The 15,345-nt window shown below is 38.6% G+C and overlaps 1 protein-coding gene across 1 annotated transcript in view; it reads right to left on the reverse strand.

Annotated features, from left to right (window-relative positions):
• Positions 1-13,929, reverse strand: part of LOC116720168 (multiple PDZ domain protein) — a 63,703-nt gene extending 49,774 nt beyond the window's left edge. Inside the window, exons 1-14 of the mRNA XM_032563298.1 lie at positions 13,712-13,929; positions 12,891-12,978; positions 10,622-10,788; positions 5,878-6,090; positions 5,556-5,624; positions 5,329-5,451; positions 5,048-5,131; positions 3,789-3,896; positions 3,582-3,684; positions 3,407-3,498; positions 2,103-2,316; positions 1,751-1,825; positions 1,086-1,165; positions 752-898 (exon numbers count right to left, since the gene is read on the reverse strand). Coding sequence (XP_032419189.1) covers positions 752-898; positions 1,086-1,165; positions 1,751-1,825; positions 2,103-2,316; positions 3,407-3,498; positions 3,582-3,684; positions 3,789-3,896; positions 5,048-5,131; positions 5,329-5,451; positions 5,556-5,624; positions 5,878-6,090; positions 10,622-10,788; positions 12,891-12,903 — 1,488 coding nt within the window. The 5' untranslated portion in view covers positions 12,904-12,978; positions 13,712-13,929. The remainder of the gene's footprint in view (positions 1-751; positions 899-1,085; positions 1,166-1,750; positions 1,826-2,102; positions 2,317-3,406; positions 3,499-3,581; positions 3,685-3,788; positions 3,897-5,047; positions 5,132-5,328; positions 5,452-5,555; positions 5,625-5,877; positions 6,091-10,621; positions 10,789-12,890; positions 12,979-13,711) is intronic.
• Between the last annotated feature and the right edge of the window lie 1,416 nt (positions 13,930-15,345).

Below are 15,345 nucleotides of genomic sequence, written 5' to 3' on the forward strand. Positions count from 1 at the left end.
ATCCTGCCTTAAACGTCTCCACGACTTCATTCCTGTCTGGTGTCTTTGTTCAATAATGTGCTGTAACAAACCTCTACAGCCTTCACTAAACAGCTGGATTTATGCTGAGATTAAATTACATCCAGGTGGACTCTTTATACTGCTTATTAAAATGTCCAGAACTGTCTAGTTTTGCCTGTCACATTTTTTTCCTCCAATCTCCTTCGTTCCTCATTGTCTGGTGTTCTCTCATTGTTATCCTGATGCTTATGTTATGTTTATAGTTTTTACTGTTTAATTAGCTTCCTGATTCCCTGTGTAATCACTGAGTGTCATTCTCCAAATAATCTCTTCAGTTTAGGCTGTCTTGTTTCCCCCTCAGTCGCTCGTTGTTTCCAATCAACCACATGCTACTTGTTTAATAATCACCACCCCAGTTTAAATACCCAACATGGTCTGTTAGTTCCTGCCTTTGATGTTCTGAGCCTTGCTCTCTGCTCCAGTGGTTACGGCTGTGTGTAATTTCATCTTTTACTTCAACAAATCACTGCTTCAACATGGTCTTGCCCATCTCATGCTTGCATTTGGGTCCTTCACAACCACAATTCATGATCATTCGATTTTGTGGTTGTAGGAAAAGTTCAAAGGGCAATAGGAGTTTTACAAAGTGATGAATATGTTTCTCTTGTCTATCTGATGTTGCGCTTTCATCAGAAGAGTAGATGACAAACAATTGGACCGAGACTGAAACGGGTAACAGTATCAGACTTACTTCCATTATCTCGTCTCCAGTAAAGATTTTGCCACTTTGACCTACAGGCCCCTCTGGTAAGATGGAGCACAGGTAGTGATGTCCAGCCCGAGCCTCCAGACTGATACCTAGACCACTTGTTTCACTGAACCTCTCTAGCTGACAGACCTGCAAAGAGAGTGAAAGAAAAACGTTAGGAAACTGAGGCGAAAAGGAAATCTTAGGTGGTAAAAGGTGCATTGGGATGTGGAAGGTGATAAAAGATTAAGCAGTTACATGCAGGTAATACTACTATACAAGTCTATTTTTAATGCATGTTGGAATTAAGATTTATCTTTAATATGAAGAGACATACAGTCACTTCAAATCGGTGTCCAACGGCATCCTGCCACCTCTTCCTCAGGTTTTCCTCTTCCTCTGGAGTGAGTTTCACACCTTTGAAATGAGAACAAAACACATCTTCGTGATACACACAAATCCATAAAGTCTCCTATATATACACCCATTGTTTGAAGTCCCACACAGTCGAATCAATAAAGAATGAGGTCCTATATAAAAATCACCTTGGATCTATTATAGAGAGAAGACAACATAATTCTCCTTGAGGCAAAGGAAAGTGTGAATACACAACTGCTTAGACAGGGATATACACACTCACAACGGAGGCAAGAAGGCATGCATATTCACATCTAACATCTTGTGATTTCCTGACAAAGTTTTGCTTTCTGATTCATCTATTAAAGCCTAACAGCAATCATGGCCTATTTGTCTGCAGTCTCTAATCAGGCCCCAAATTTCTTCTGTCTAAATAAAGCAATGTATGCAGGCAGAGTGAGAGAAATCATCTGGAATGAGCTGAATGAGTTGGATAAACACATGATTGCACAAAACTATAAATAGAGTCCCATCAAAGAGCATGGTTCATGGCGCATTGCTGTTTCGTGATCCAAGGCAGAGCAGCAGACCGAGTCCTGTGAAGTGGTTTCCGAATTGCTGTGCGCTACGGAAATGGGAACTTACCATCTCTGGGATCGTGTCGGGGTCGTCTGCTGGCATATGCCGCTCGCCGGGAGATTTCACGCAGAGAGCTGATTCCTGGGAGACGGAGGAACACGTTTGAGCACACAACAAGCACACTTGTATTAGAAAATATCTTTTTCTTTTTCTTTTCATGCACAGAGTACAAAAGTTCATCAGTTGCTCAAAGAAGCACCAAAATTAGACTTCAGTCTGAGTCAAAATTGATACCAGAAAATCTCAATCACAGCATTCCTCGGCAGAGGAAACAGCACTGGTTGATATCTATAAAAGCCTCTGCATTTTTGTTAGCTCAGGAATAGATATACTGTCTGTTTTTATCAGTGCAAAGCACCTGTCTCCTGAATCTTGTTCAGGCCTGATTTGTAAGGGCTGCCTTCATGGAGGCTGTGGGAGTGTCTGAGGGGCTGCAGAGGAGGAACTGGGGGCAAGATGTGACGAAGGCAGATGGCCTTTCTCAGCAACCTCAGCCTGACAACAGGACCAGTCCTCCTGAGCACCTCCATGGCTCGCTGTTCACTGCAGCCCTGAAGGCTCACACCATCCACCTGAGGGATGAAATGAGGAAATTAAATATACAATTATTAACAGAAGTGAATGGTGGTCACACACTCATCATCTGCAGAGTCATAAATATTGCTGTCAACAAAGTCTGTGCATTAATCTGGCCATATATTTGACTATTTTATAATCTGAATTGTTAAGACTTAATTGAAATTGGTTGGTTTCTAGACATAAACCCTAGATTTAAGCACAGTTTTAACATTACATTTTTTAATAGAATTTTAAAATGTTTTTTGGAGGTGTTGATGAATTGGAACATCAAACTATGTCCAAGTTTCAACTGTGTAGTTGTGAATGTTGAGATCATGTTGAAGGATTTAAATGTGGTCTTTATTCTTCGTTATATTGTTCAATTTCTGCAATACATCAGTGCCACAGGGAATGGAAGAGACCCTAAGCATGATGTTACAAGCACTATGCTAGTTGGTTTAATGTTTTAAGACTTGGGAAACTCAAATTGACTCCTACCATTGTTGGTAAAAAGCTAAATCTATCTCACTTCAGAATAAAACATTGCTCAATAAGACATATGGCTTCCAATATAACCAGTTGCAAATTTCTGTCATTCTTTAATATGTCTGCATCAATGTTCCTGTAAAGCTGCTGTACTTTATTCTCTTATGTTAGATTATTCTTAGCATACTAACCGGATTCCTTTCTTCTGAGCGGTGCAGTTTTAGTCATATGGTTGCAATTTGGGCACATTTGAGTGTTCAAACTGGTTTCAACCAGCATCAAACTGATTTAGAAACCAAAAGGAATGCCAGCATTTGTGTTTTAAAGGAGTAGTTAAATATCCAGCCACAGTTGTGGTAGGCCTTGTTTGTTGGTGGCTACAATAATTGTTGGTGGTTTCTCTTCACATGCTAAGAGACATTATCTAAATAGTAGAGGGGGAATAAAATGGAAGTTAATTGTTGTACAATCATTCTACACTGGAAAACTGTCTGACATAAACTGCAAGAGAAAAAAAACAACTAAAGGTGGAAATAGGACTTAAGTCACATAAACAAGTGGTTTTTTTAAATGTAATGTTACAAGAAAAACCATCTATTATGTTTTTAGAAAACTTACAGAAAGGATAATGTCTCCAACCCGCATCTGCCCATCTTGATCTGCAGAACTGCCCTTTACTATACTCTTCACCATCACACCGGCACTGTAGACTGAGTGAAACACAGCCAAAGGTTTACTGATTAAACTAATACAAAAGACATTATTAAATTCTGGTACACTTCACCTAAAATACCTGAGTTCAGGTCTCCTACATAGCTTGAGATGGAAAATCCCAGGCCCCGGCTATTTTTAGTGAACTGGATACTGAACTCATAGTCATCATTCAAGTCACTGGGCTGGAAACAGGACAGAAAGGAGAAAAATGATAAGAATTTAATATTACTCACCAAAATTACATCACTTACAAAGATGAACAAAGGTACACGGCAAACACACAAACCTTGTCGTCCAAAGTATCCTGATTCAGAGCAGGGGAGGAGAGGTAATTGGGTTTGGTAACATCCCTGGCAATGAGAAGTTTCACCCTGCTGCCAGCATTTCGCAGCACCTGGGCAAAGTGGTAATTTGTGAACATATGAAAATGGACATATGAGTAAGCATGTTTACATAAAACAGAGAAGGATTCTGTTAAAAGCCCGATTTTCCTGAATAGTTAACAGTTTTAAAGAAACAAAGAGAAAGAATGTAGCTGGGTTAAACTAGCATGCAAAAACAAGGTGGTATCTTACTAGACAGGAAATTTGAAGACAAACATTTGGTTCAGTGGAAATAAAGAACTGCAGTGCCTTACAAAAGTCTTCTTACCACTTGAATGATTTTTAACATGTTGATATGTTACAGAAATAACTGTCATAAGGTTTTACTCCTAAGGCCAATATAGTGAGACAAATCAACCTATCGATAAAGTTTCTGGAGAGTGGGTAGAAGCCAGAGTACCTGGAGAGAATTCATGCAAGCACTTCAAGATCATGCAAATTCTATACAGAAAGACCTCCTTGTTGAAAAGTTAACAGCGCTACTAAGTACACCATCATGGAACTTTGTGGGACCACCTTTGATTGCAATCCCAGAAGTGACTCCAATATCTCTCCAGCTTTAGTCATATAGAGTCTTTAGTCTTTGCCCTTTTTTTTTTTTTTTTTTGCAAAGCAATTTAAACTCAGTTAGTGTCTGTAGTATCTGTGAACAGCTGCTGTCTAGTCTTAACACAGATTCTCAATTGGCATTAGAACCATTTCTTTATAGCCCTGACTGTTTGGGGCCATTGTGTTGCTGGAAAGTCAATGTCGACACCAGTCTCTGCCACCAGAGTGCATTTAGGGTGATATGCAGTGCTAGACCAAAAAGTTACAATTTTGTTCTCATTTTAGCAAACCACCTTTTTCCACATGTTTTCTTTGTCCCGCAAATAATTTGTGCCACTTTAAGCTGGAATGATTATGGCTTTCTTAAAAGAGTGCCTTTCTCTCTTTCTAACTTCTCTGACTAATGACCTGTTACTGTAGGTTCTGCAGTTGTGCTGTATAGATGGACCTCCATGAGTAAAGTACATCAGAGTATGAGGGGGCATTTAGCATTCACATAAAATTCCAGCAATATACATAGTTTTGACATACAATGAAAAAAAATCAGTGGTATGTATGAATACTTTTGTAAGGCATGGTAAATATAACTTATCTGGTCCTGAAGATTGAGTACCTGTGCAACTTGTTCACTGCTCATGCCTGCCAAGTCTGTATCTCCAATATGCAGAATCTGATCTCCGCTGCGCAGGCGAGTGTCCTGCGAAACATCATTTGAACAAATAAACACACATTGTTACCCAGATTATACACAAAGCACATCAGTTTTTAGAACTTTAGAATGTGCACAGTTTTTTTTGTTGTTGCATGAAGAAAGCCACTCTCTTTTGGTTTTCTCCCTTAAGTTAGCCTTGGTTGTCCCATTTAAGTGGTTTTACAATTGACTAAAGGATTTACCCTTCCTGCTGCTCCTCCAGGTAATATTGTCTTGACCATGACACCTGTGCTGCGTCCTCCTACGATGCCAAAACCAAGTCCTTTTCCATCATTGATCAGCTCTATTATCTCAATGTGACGCCTCTGACCAGTCAGAAGGAAGAAGAAACCAAAACAAATTAGGAAGACGATCCTCATTAAGATCTCAGCAGATTTACAGTAAAACCTTGCATATAATGTTACTCTACCTCATGTGCAATAGCAGAAAGGTTCCTACCCATCGACATGGTGCGGGAAATACGAGGAGGAGTGCAATACTGAAAACAATGAGCCCCATATGTGAATGACAGCTTCATAGGACCTAATGATACCAGTGTTTGATGATAAGACAACCACACATGACTTTAATTATCAAAGGAATAATGCTAGAATGTAAAATGTGACATTTCATAGGATAGTGTGCTTAAAAAAGAAATTATTTGGTAGCTTTGAGTCAGAAGGTGTTAAAAACAAATTGGTCCCTGTCAAAGAAATGTGCCTTTCTTCTTTATTATGGGTAGTTTTACATACCTGAGATTCCTTGTGAGAAAAGTTGTCTGGGTAGATATCTGAGAAGGACAATTCATGTGAACCGAGGGAGGAGTTGCTGCCATCCTTCTGAAAAGACTTTCGGTTCTCCACAGCCCAAGTGTACGAGTCGCTGTGGCTCAGTGCCTTTAGGCCAACAGGTAAGTCCAGGCATGGGCCACAGTTCAGGGACACAGATTTGGAAACGCCTTTCCCCTAGTTAGACAACAAGAGATTTAAAATGAATGCAAGACAAATTTGGAACAAAATAGTTGTAGGAAAGGAACAGATGCAAGAGGAGAATGGATATTGAAGTCAGAAACATTACATGAGGTTAAAAATGAAGGGAAGCTGAAAGGATTAGGAAATGAGAAAGGAGAGGGAGAAGAAAAAAATGAATGCTAAACAAAAGCAGAAATATACAAAATGAGAAGAAAGAAAAAGATAAGTGGGAGCAAAGGCATGTGAGATGACAACTTATTTTCACTTCTCTCAAACTGTTCCTTTTGTCTTAGATCTTCTGTTACAAAGTATTAAAGAGCGCGTCAGTGAAGGCTTATTTCTGATATGTATGGGTCTGTTAAAATGGTCACTATCTGTTGTTTTCTTTTTAATTCCCCTGCTTTTCTTTTACTTTAAATTCTCATGCACAAATATTCAAGTGGCTTGGTCCAGGAAAATCTTCTATTTTTGTTCTATGTGCTACAATGTTTATTTTTCTTATTTCTAAGCAGATAAGTAAAACGTTGATGATTTATGGAGAATGGTACGCAGATTGTTGACTGCAGGTGGGATGAGAACGCAAGGTGTTGTTGGAGACAGAGCTAAAGTAAGGGAACAACTACACCTCTCCATCCACTGTTTATCCCTTGGATAACAGGTTGAATTATTTAAAGATTGAAATAAACTTTCAGCATGACTGTACACCCACGAGGAAGATGTGCATGTTTTTGTTTTTTAACTTTTCTACTCTGCTATCTGCTAAGAGATGAGTTTGCTTTGATACATCTTAAAGTTGAGTTGACTGCACACTGATGGATGGACATTACTTCCAACCAAAGAGCTGGAAGCACCCGGACATCTGGTTCTGCTTCGATGGCAAACGTTTTGAGCTCTTATATTTGAAGGAGGACTATCAAAGACCTCTACACAAGACACATGTATATTTCCATATTGGTAAGATGAACCTCTAACTATGCACCCATCTGACCACAAATCTATCTGAATATGAACAGAGCATAAATGTCCCATGAATCACTCACATATAAATATATAGGGTGGGCATGGCAGTCTGCTGTGGCAACCCCTGTTTTTGCCAAAAGGTTCAACAGGTTCAACCCCTACATCATGCTCTTGTTTTGCACATTCCCTTATGGTGCTATCTAAGAAACTGATAGTAGTTTAGGGGCATCCTCTTCCAGAGCTATAAAGAGATGTGAGCACTGGGGGACAAACTCCTAAGCTTCTCTACACAGCATTACTCCAATAAAGCCATAGTTTTTGTATTTGATTTACTGGTATTAAAAAGAAACTGCAGCTCAGGGGTATCATTCAGCTTTGGCTGGAATTTACTCTGAAACACAATTTCACAATCAAGCAGTGTCTTCAAGGTAGATCAGAAAATATCTGAGACATGGTTTTGATCGGATGATCTTACACCTGTTACAGTAACTTATGTTGTCATGATTTTGGGTTGTTGTTTTTTTTTCTGGGATTATAGTTTTGGTCATCTGTTCTTTGTTCTGATTAGATCAGTCTTGTTTCTCCTTTTCCTTAGATCAGTTCTCAGGTCTTCTAGTTAGATCGTATTTCTTATTTACTTCTTGTGCTTTGTTATTCTTTATCATGATTACATATATGTTTTCCCAGCTTCCCTGTTAGTATTTGCTCATTCTTCCTCCTCTCTGCCACCTCTATCCCACCCCCTCAGCCTGCCTTCTGCTCTCCCCTCAGAAATGCATTCAGTTAGCAATTAGCCCTGATCCATAGCTCCAAAAACCATATTTCCATATTGATTTCATTCACCCTATGCTAGATTTTCATGTCACCTTAATGGTACATGGTTCCGGTTTTGATCTTGCCCTGGTTCCTTGTTTTCTCCTTGTTTTTCTTTTTTGTTAATATTTGTTTAGTAATTTTTAAAATTAAATATTCATTATCTACTGTCTGCCTTTGTCTATTTTGCATTTTGGGTCCCATCATCATCATCATAAATCATGACATGTAAGTTTTACATAGTGCTTTTCACATTCAGCAGGCATTTTCCCAAATACAAGAATGCACAGCTGTGAGTGTATCTCACCTGTACTCGGTCAGTGTGACATTCTTGTGTTAAAAAAAAAACAAAAAAACAACAACAAAAACACAGGGCATATTTGGCACCTCTAGAGAATCAAATAAACAAAATAAAAAATTCTCAAAGAACTTACTCTTCCAGAGAAGGCAAACTTCTTTTAAAATTAGTCTAAATTAGGGACGCTCTCTAAAACTCTTCTGGAGGCTAATTCTACACTAGCAGTGGTAAGCATGGACAATAACAATCCGAAAACACTTTTCTTGATATTTTTAGCACACACAGAAGTAAGCACCAAGGGGCTGATTCTTTTTTACAGCATGCTGAAATTGAGAATCACAATGCAATGCTGGCTGATAGGACCAGGACAAAATGCTGTACAATGAGTGGCACCCTGTGCTGTTGAGATAATTCCAAAAAGAAAAAAAAAAGTATCCATTGCTGGTGGGTGTCTGACAAATTACTTCCCAAAAAATGCCTCTGGAAAATTTCCTGTATAGGACAAATTACTTTATTATACTGAAATTGATTTTGATGTTAAGTGTGCATATTTTAGTTAGGATATGAAGTAGGCTTTGAAGAAATTATTCAAATTTCAAATATTTTAAGTAGGAGAACCTGTTGCCATGAATTAATTTATCTGGTTCAAATTGCCTACATTGAAATAGATTTAATTTGCTTTCAGCAGTTTCACTGTCAGAATAATAAAATTGCATTATGTTTTAACTTTGTTTTACAGACTGAAAATTTTCATCCTTTTAATTTATCATTTAATCTGTTTGGTCTCCTTCTCATCTCACATCTGCTTGTTGTTTGGTAGAACTCAATATGTTGTCCACTGTAATCATAGAGGCATAATTTTCTGATACGTACCCTATTTGTTTCCTCTTCTTTTGGGTTCATGACATACAACAATCTGAAGTCCAATTTTCAGAATTAATAAAAAGAAGTAAACCGCTTCTAAGCAGATTTGCACAACTTCACCATGAGGATATATTGCTAATGTTACAAATAATTTTCCTGGTACAAATTCAAACCTTTTCTATGCTCCAGTGCCATGTTTCTTCGGATGCAAATATACTAAATGGCTTCAGGCATATGCAAGATTGCTAATTTAATGACGCTTGTGTGTGAAGGCCATTGGGTATCCTATTAGAGTACACCCCATCAGGCAGTTAGCGAGCTTTGGTACTTACCACTAACGAGTGAGCTAAATGTCTAAATGGTGTCATAAATGTCCAACCGATTCAGATTAAAGAAAAGGTTTGGGAGCCTTCCAGTATGATGAGGATTTTTGCATAGCTTATTTATGAAGTATGTTCTGCGTTTCATGAAATATACAATATTAAAACATCCATCTGTTGCAATTAGCAACATTAAACACTTTCATTTTATCTAATCAGCTCCGCTGCAACATAGTGGGTTCCCCAAATTATAAACTTGTTGACTAATTAAAGCCACAAATTCTATAAATGCTTAGTTACTGAACAGACTGAATGATGATGAGTCTTGCCATTACTTCTGCTAAAAGATTGTAGTTCATCCTTCTTTAAAGTCATTTTCATGCTCTGTCAACATATGTACAGAGCTGTTGAAAGTATTTGGCCCCTTACATGTTTCTTTTGTTCTTGCTTTTTAGTCCAATAAAAAAGCTTTAGTGGACACATAAAGTAATTTAAAACGTTGTTTGTGTGTGTAGGTTACAGGCACAATACTTGACTGACCCTATGAGAAAAGGTCATTGCTCCCTGATCTAAGAACTAGTTGGACCATGCTTGATCCCAACCGTCATCAAGCGTTTGTGATAACTGGCAATGATTTTTTTCAACATTGTTGTGGGGGATTTTTGCTGTGGACTGTGGACACTGTGGACTAACATGTCTGCTTCGTATATGTGTCATTTATATATAACTGCAGACATACTGTCGAATACGCTACAGTCCCACCATTCCCTTTGTAAAAACTGCTTCACAGGAATTGAAGGAATGACCCCAAATTTCTATACTCTTTAATGTCAAACATGTGATCAGACAAAACCCCAAAGTTTTAGAAACAGCAGTAAACATTTTTAATGAAAAGCCTTAAAGGAAGTCTCCCAGGGGTGTTAGGATGACTATGGAACAAAGCTGCTTTGGAGGCATGATGGAAACCAAAATCATTAGGTGATATAATTTGCCAAATTCTATAGCTGATCATTTTACTGTATATCAGGCTGTACAAACATATGTGACATTAGACCATAACTCCAAACAGTAACACAGACATTTCCGCCCAATTTGTGGTCATGATAAGCACCATCCATCCCTCCCACACTCTATCGTAGCTTAAGGGGTAAGCTTAGGTAAGCTGATTACTCATCTAGTTTGGTCCCTGCATTCAGTATTTTGAGAATCCCACCTCTTTCCCCTTATCATTCAATACAAACCAAACACCCACACAAGAGGCTTGTGCTACCTTCACCGGAGGCTTTGGCTGAGCCTGCTGCAAGCTGAGGATGTGCAGGAAAAGAGGGCTCTGCAGGACAGTCTTCAGCACAGAGAGTTTTTCCTGAGTGGGAGCCTCCCCTCGCTCCCTCAGTTTGGCTTGCAGTCTTTCCACAGCTTCTAAGGCGCACTGAGCATCTGCAGAGAAAATAGATTTTAAAGACTAGAAAGTTCGGCCTTTCTGGGTTACAAAAAGGTAACATTAGGAACATAATTATTATTTAACATTAAACAACAATTCAATCATTCCAAATAACTAAGCAATAACTTAAAGATTCATTTTTCCATATATTTTAAGATGTTTATTTTTTTAGTAATTATGTAAAAAGAGTTTAAAATATAAAGCAAAAGTTATGCATAAAAGATAAGTTTCACATTTGTTGAAATTTTGACCTATTTGCCTTGTACACTTCACACTGCTTACTCAGTTGCCACAGTTTTTCACTAAGATTAAATTCTCTACTTTAACTAGACTATGGCAACGCTATTTTTCCTCTTCGTTTTTATTGTCATGGTTACATGATAAAAGTTCAGCTAAGCTTCAGCTCTTAAATGGAGCATAAAGACAGCAACACAAGCCTCATGCTCAAACCAGGGTTTCTATTGCATCTCATTAAAAATAGCCTTAAACTGTAGGAAAATAAGTGATTTTCAAACTCTAAGTTTTCGAAACCTTTTCCACCTTAATACTGTTAGCTGTTTCTGGTCTAGTAGGTTAGAATTGATCCATCCCTGATGCATCTCAGCGGACAACAAAGGTTTCTTGGTGTGCATGTGTGAATTTAGAGACCATTTCTGCAACACAAAGCTCTTGCAAGCGATAATGTCTCACTCTGATAATTTTGTCAATACTGGCTTGTGGCGTGGAAGCTGACACTAATGCCACTCTGAAAATGAACATTTTTAGCAAAAATTTCCCTTAACAACACTTTCCAAACCAATTGAGTTCCAAAAGACACGCTGCAGGGACAAAAAGACCTTTGTAGAATCATTTAAGCTTACAATTATTATTAGAATTTTAATTTTATTTGAAGACTCAATATAGATCAACACAAATAAAACTATATTTGGCATTTTCCAAGTTAATCTGCTGACTACGGCTTGAACACTCTTCTCTTGTTCATTTTCAATGAGAATTTGCATGATTTGAATATTTTGTACTATTGTTAACTGAGTAACAATTGACTTGAAATTGTTTTGGGAAAATTTTTTTTTCAAACTCTTCTCAGATTGTTGAGCACCAATAATTGACTCTCTTTTTATAGTGCTGATCTCTTTCCAGCCTGGCATTGTTTCATCAAACAGCTGAAAGAGTTACCGACCACTGCTGACACTCAATTAATTAAATTAATTTGGTAAGCTGGACCTGGCTGCCTTTTACCTCCTAATTACAACAGAAACTGTGAGGTTGGATTTAGCTTTTAATCCCAACGGAAGTACTACCAGTGTATTTTTCACACATTTCCCTGAGTATCCTTGGTGATTTTAATTAAACAGTTTGCTTGTTTTGCTATGCTGGTTTTATATATTTGCTGTTAATTTAAGTTTGTATAGTCACATGTTTTTCATGACAGACAAAACCTATAAATAATTGCTGGAACTGTATCATATGTGTTTGGATGCATATTCTGATTCCAATGGCTTTACTCTAATTTTGACATTGGCAGAAAGTCAGGGAGTGTTGTTGTGAGAGGGAAAAGCAGTAAATGTTAAAGACGATGTAAAGACGATGGATGGTCCAAGCAAAGAAACTTGTATATCTGCAATAAAGTGACATCAGTGACCCAGAGAAGCGCCAGTGTGAGTTCTTCCAACATTTTCAATAAAGTTTAAGTTAAAGTTTGGCCCCAGTGAACTTAATGAGGAAACATTAGGTTGTCTGGTGCGCCGCAGAACAAAAGCAGTAGACTGCCAATTGTATCAGGTCATGTTGTCCTTGCTCATTTAGCCGAGTTGGGACTAATGAGTGCAAGCCACAACTGAGGTAATTGTTTGTGACAGAAGCTAAAACCCAGTAAAGTCCTCCCTGCAAACTTTTGACAGGGGTGTGAGGCCAGCGCCACCTGCTCATGTAACTACTCGCGCCTGTCTGGCTGGCTGACTGCAGCAGCCATGTCTCACACCCTAATTTTAAGCCATGAGTGTACAGATGTTATTGTGATGCTTTTTTTTTTTTTTTGGAGGGGGAGGAGAGGAATCAAATTCACTCCTACATCTAAAAGGTCACCAAATACACTCACCCATGATCTCCATTATTGTCGGAGGGAGTTCTTGAGTCCAAATTTTCCTCTACGTCTCAAGTTGATATCATGCTTGTCCACTTGGCTCCTGTAACATAGAAAATAAGTTTAGAGAAGCTTTGCAGATTTCTAAAGGTTTTGATTCCATCTGTGGAAATATATTCCTTCTCTAAGATAGAATTTGTTGAGAATATTGCAGATCTTTAATAACCTCCTTCCACTTTAAAGAAAATAACTAGTTTATAAGCAATTATTTTACATCTGTTCATCAGCTTGTATCATTTCCTCCATATATCTTCTCCCTCCAGGACTTGTTCCATGTTTGTTTCCAAGCGCCTTGCTTGTCACCTAATGCTCTTTAGCAGGATTTAAATCTGCTCCAAAAGGCTTTATCCGCCACTGATGATAATTAACTGCGACACACGGCCTCCCGACCCTTCTGACTTAAGTAGGGGTGGAGGGGTGGAGAGTATGGCTTCAAAGCCTGACACAAGTGACATGATTTGATTTGCAAAACGACGGAATGGAAATGACGAGATCTCATCTGAAATCTAATTAGGAGCCAATGATGGGCATCGGGATAGAATGTTTATATGGCTCTTATTGCACATCTAAAAGTTCTTATTAAAGCCGTGCTTCTAAATGGGTTCTAAGAAAAAATAAATAAAAATAACGGTATAGCTTACGGTAAAATTTCAGCGAGCCAATTTCTGCTAATTTGCTAGTCAATCTGCGAAGCTACTTCTGTAAACAAAGCCAATTTAGCTCCATTACTATGACAACCAGACGGACATCTGAAGCAGCGCAGTGCTCCGTCTCACCTCCATTGCAGCAGACGATCAACAGGTCCTTGAGAGAATCCCTTCCACCTTCAGCAGTCAGTCTGTCTGATGGTACAGATGGACTTTTACAGAAAACCGAACCACTTTTGCCGGTGGGTCGAGTTACAGCGGCGGTCTGAGACGCGCCACAGCTGCCAATAAAAACATATGAGCACTTTATTTCCCCGCGTTGAGTCCAATCAGAGCGTCAAGAGAGCGCGTCGTGCAGTGCGCATGCACACCCCCTTTGATCTGCAAGCACAAAGAGCTCATCCCCTGCAGGCTGAAGAGAACGATGTGACAAAAATCATTAAAAATTATATTCTACTTTTTTTCTTTCTGTTTTCATCTTAGATAATCTGCGTTCCTCACAGATAGATTTTGAAGCCCAGAAAACACAATAAAAACGCTCCTCGATTCAAAACAACCCGAAAGTATAATGTTTGTTAAACCAGGCCTTGGATCCAGCATAGTATTGCTTTGATTTCTTGTTTTTGTCAGGGGGTTAAAACATAAACTGATTTAAAATAATTTTAACTAAACTTTCTTTTCACATATGCACACACACATCCCAAAAATAAATAGTGCCATAATTGCGTTGTAGAGATTTACAGATATTACATGTATGACTTTCCAATCCCCTTTTGTACTGTAACTCTAAACTAAAAACTGCTCAACAATGAGAGCCAAAGCTTCAGGAGGCACTGTAGAGAAAGAAAAGAACCACTTGCAGCTTCAGATCAGAATTCCAAACATTCAGCAGATGATCTAAGAATGTCTGGAATATTTTTGCTAGGAGAGTTGAAAATTATTTCTGGTTAATTGCTATTGGGATATACAGTACGTTCTAAATGTAGGGCAGAGAAGTGAAGAGGCGCAGAATTCAAGCTGTGTGAAGTCCAAGTGAAGTTTTCAGTGATAATGTGTTATCTATGGGTCCGCTGTGTAATTCTAGAGTTAAATAATTGTTATTTGGCCTCCACACGTCCTTAAAGTGATCCACGATTAGTTGCAACAATACTTTATTATTTGAGAAATATTTCAGGCTAAATACTGTAGGCTGTTCTTTTAAAATCTTTATAAAACTACTGCCCTACGGACGCCCCCATGTTGTTTAAGCTGCAATGCATCCTGGGTAAATGTAGCTAACTCCGTCTAGCTAAAATAGCACTGAGTAACAGACTTTTCAATCTCAACTGAAAAGTGGCAATGTAGAAATCACAAGGAGTTAAGAGGATGTGGAGGAGCAAAGAGAGGAAGAGAAAAGAGTTTGCCGAAGAAGCTGGTGTTTGTGCTGATGCTGCCAACTTCAGCTTCGTAAATGAAACGATGAATGACGCTGCTGGTCAGAAAGTGTGATCCGGGTAAGTAGTTGACGTGCCCTGCGTCAGGTCACTTTCCATACTGGTGGCAATAGCTTTATCATTTAAAAGATTTTCCAGCGTTACCTGCCTCTGTTGTTTCTCCCAGCTTATTTTGTTCGCTAGGTAGCGTTTTGTGGATAGAAATGGTCAATATGGCATTTGGTTTTAACTTGCCAGTAGCCTGGTAAAAACCTCTACACTTTGCTTCATACAGAGGGTACGGGCTCTCGGCTGTTGAGAAACAATTGCTTCCTGGAGGCGTGGACTGTG

Source organism: Xiphophorus hellerii, chromosome 5 (assembly GCF_003331165.1).
Source record: "Xiphophorus hellerii strain 12219 chromosome 5, Xiphophorus_hellerii-4.1, whole genome shotgun sequence".
Taxonomy (NCBI): Eukaryota; Metazoa; Chordata; class Actinopteri; order Cyprinodontiformes; family Poeciliidae; genus Xiphophorus; species Xiphophorus hellerii.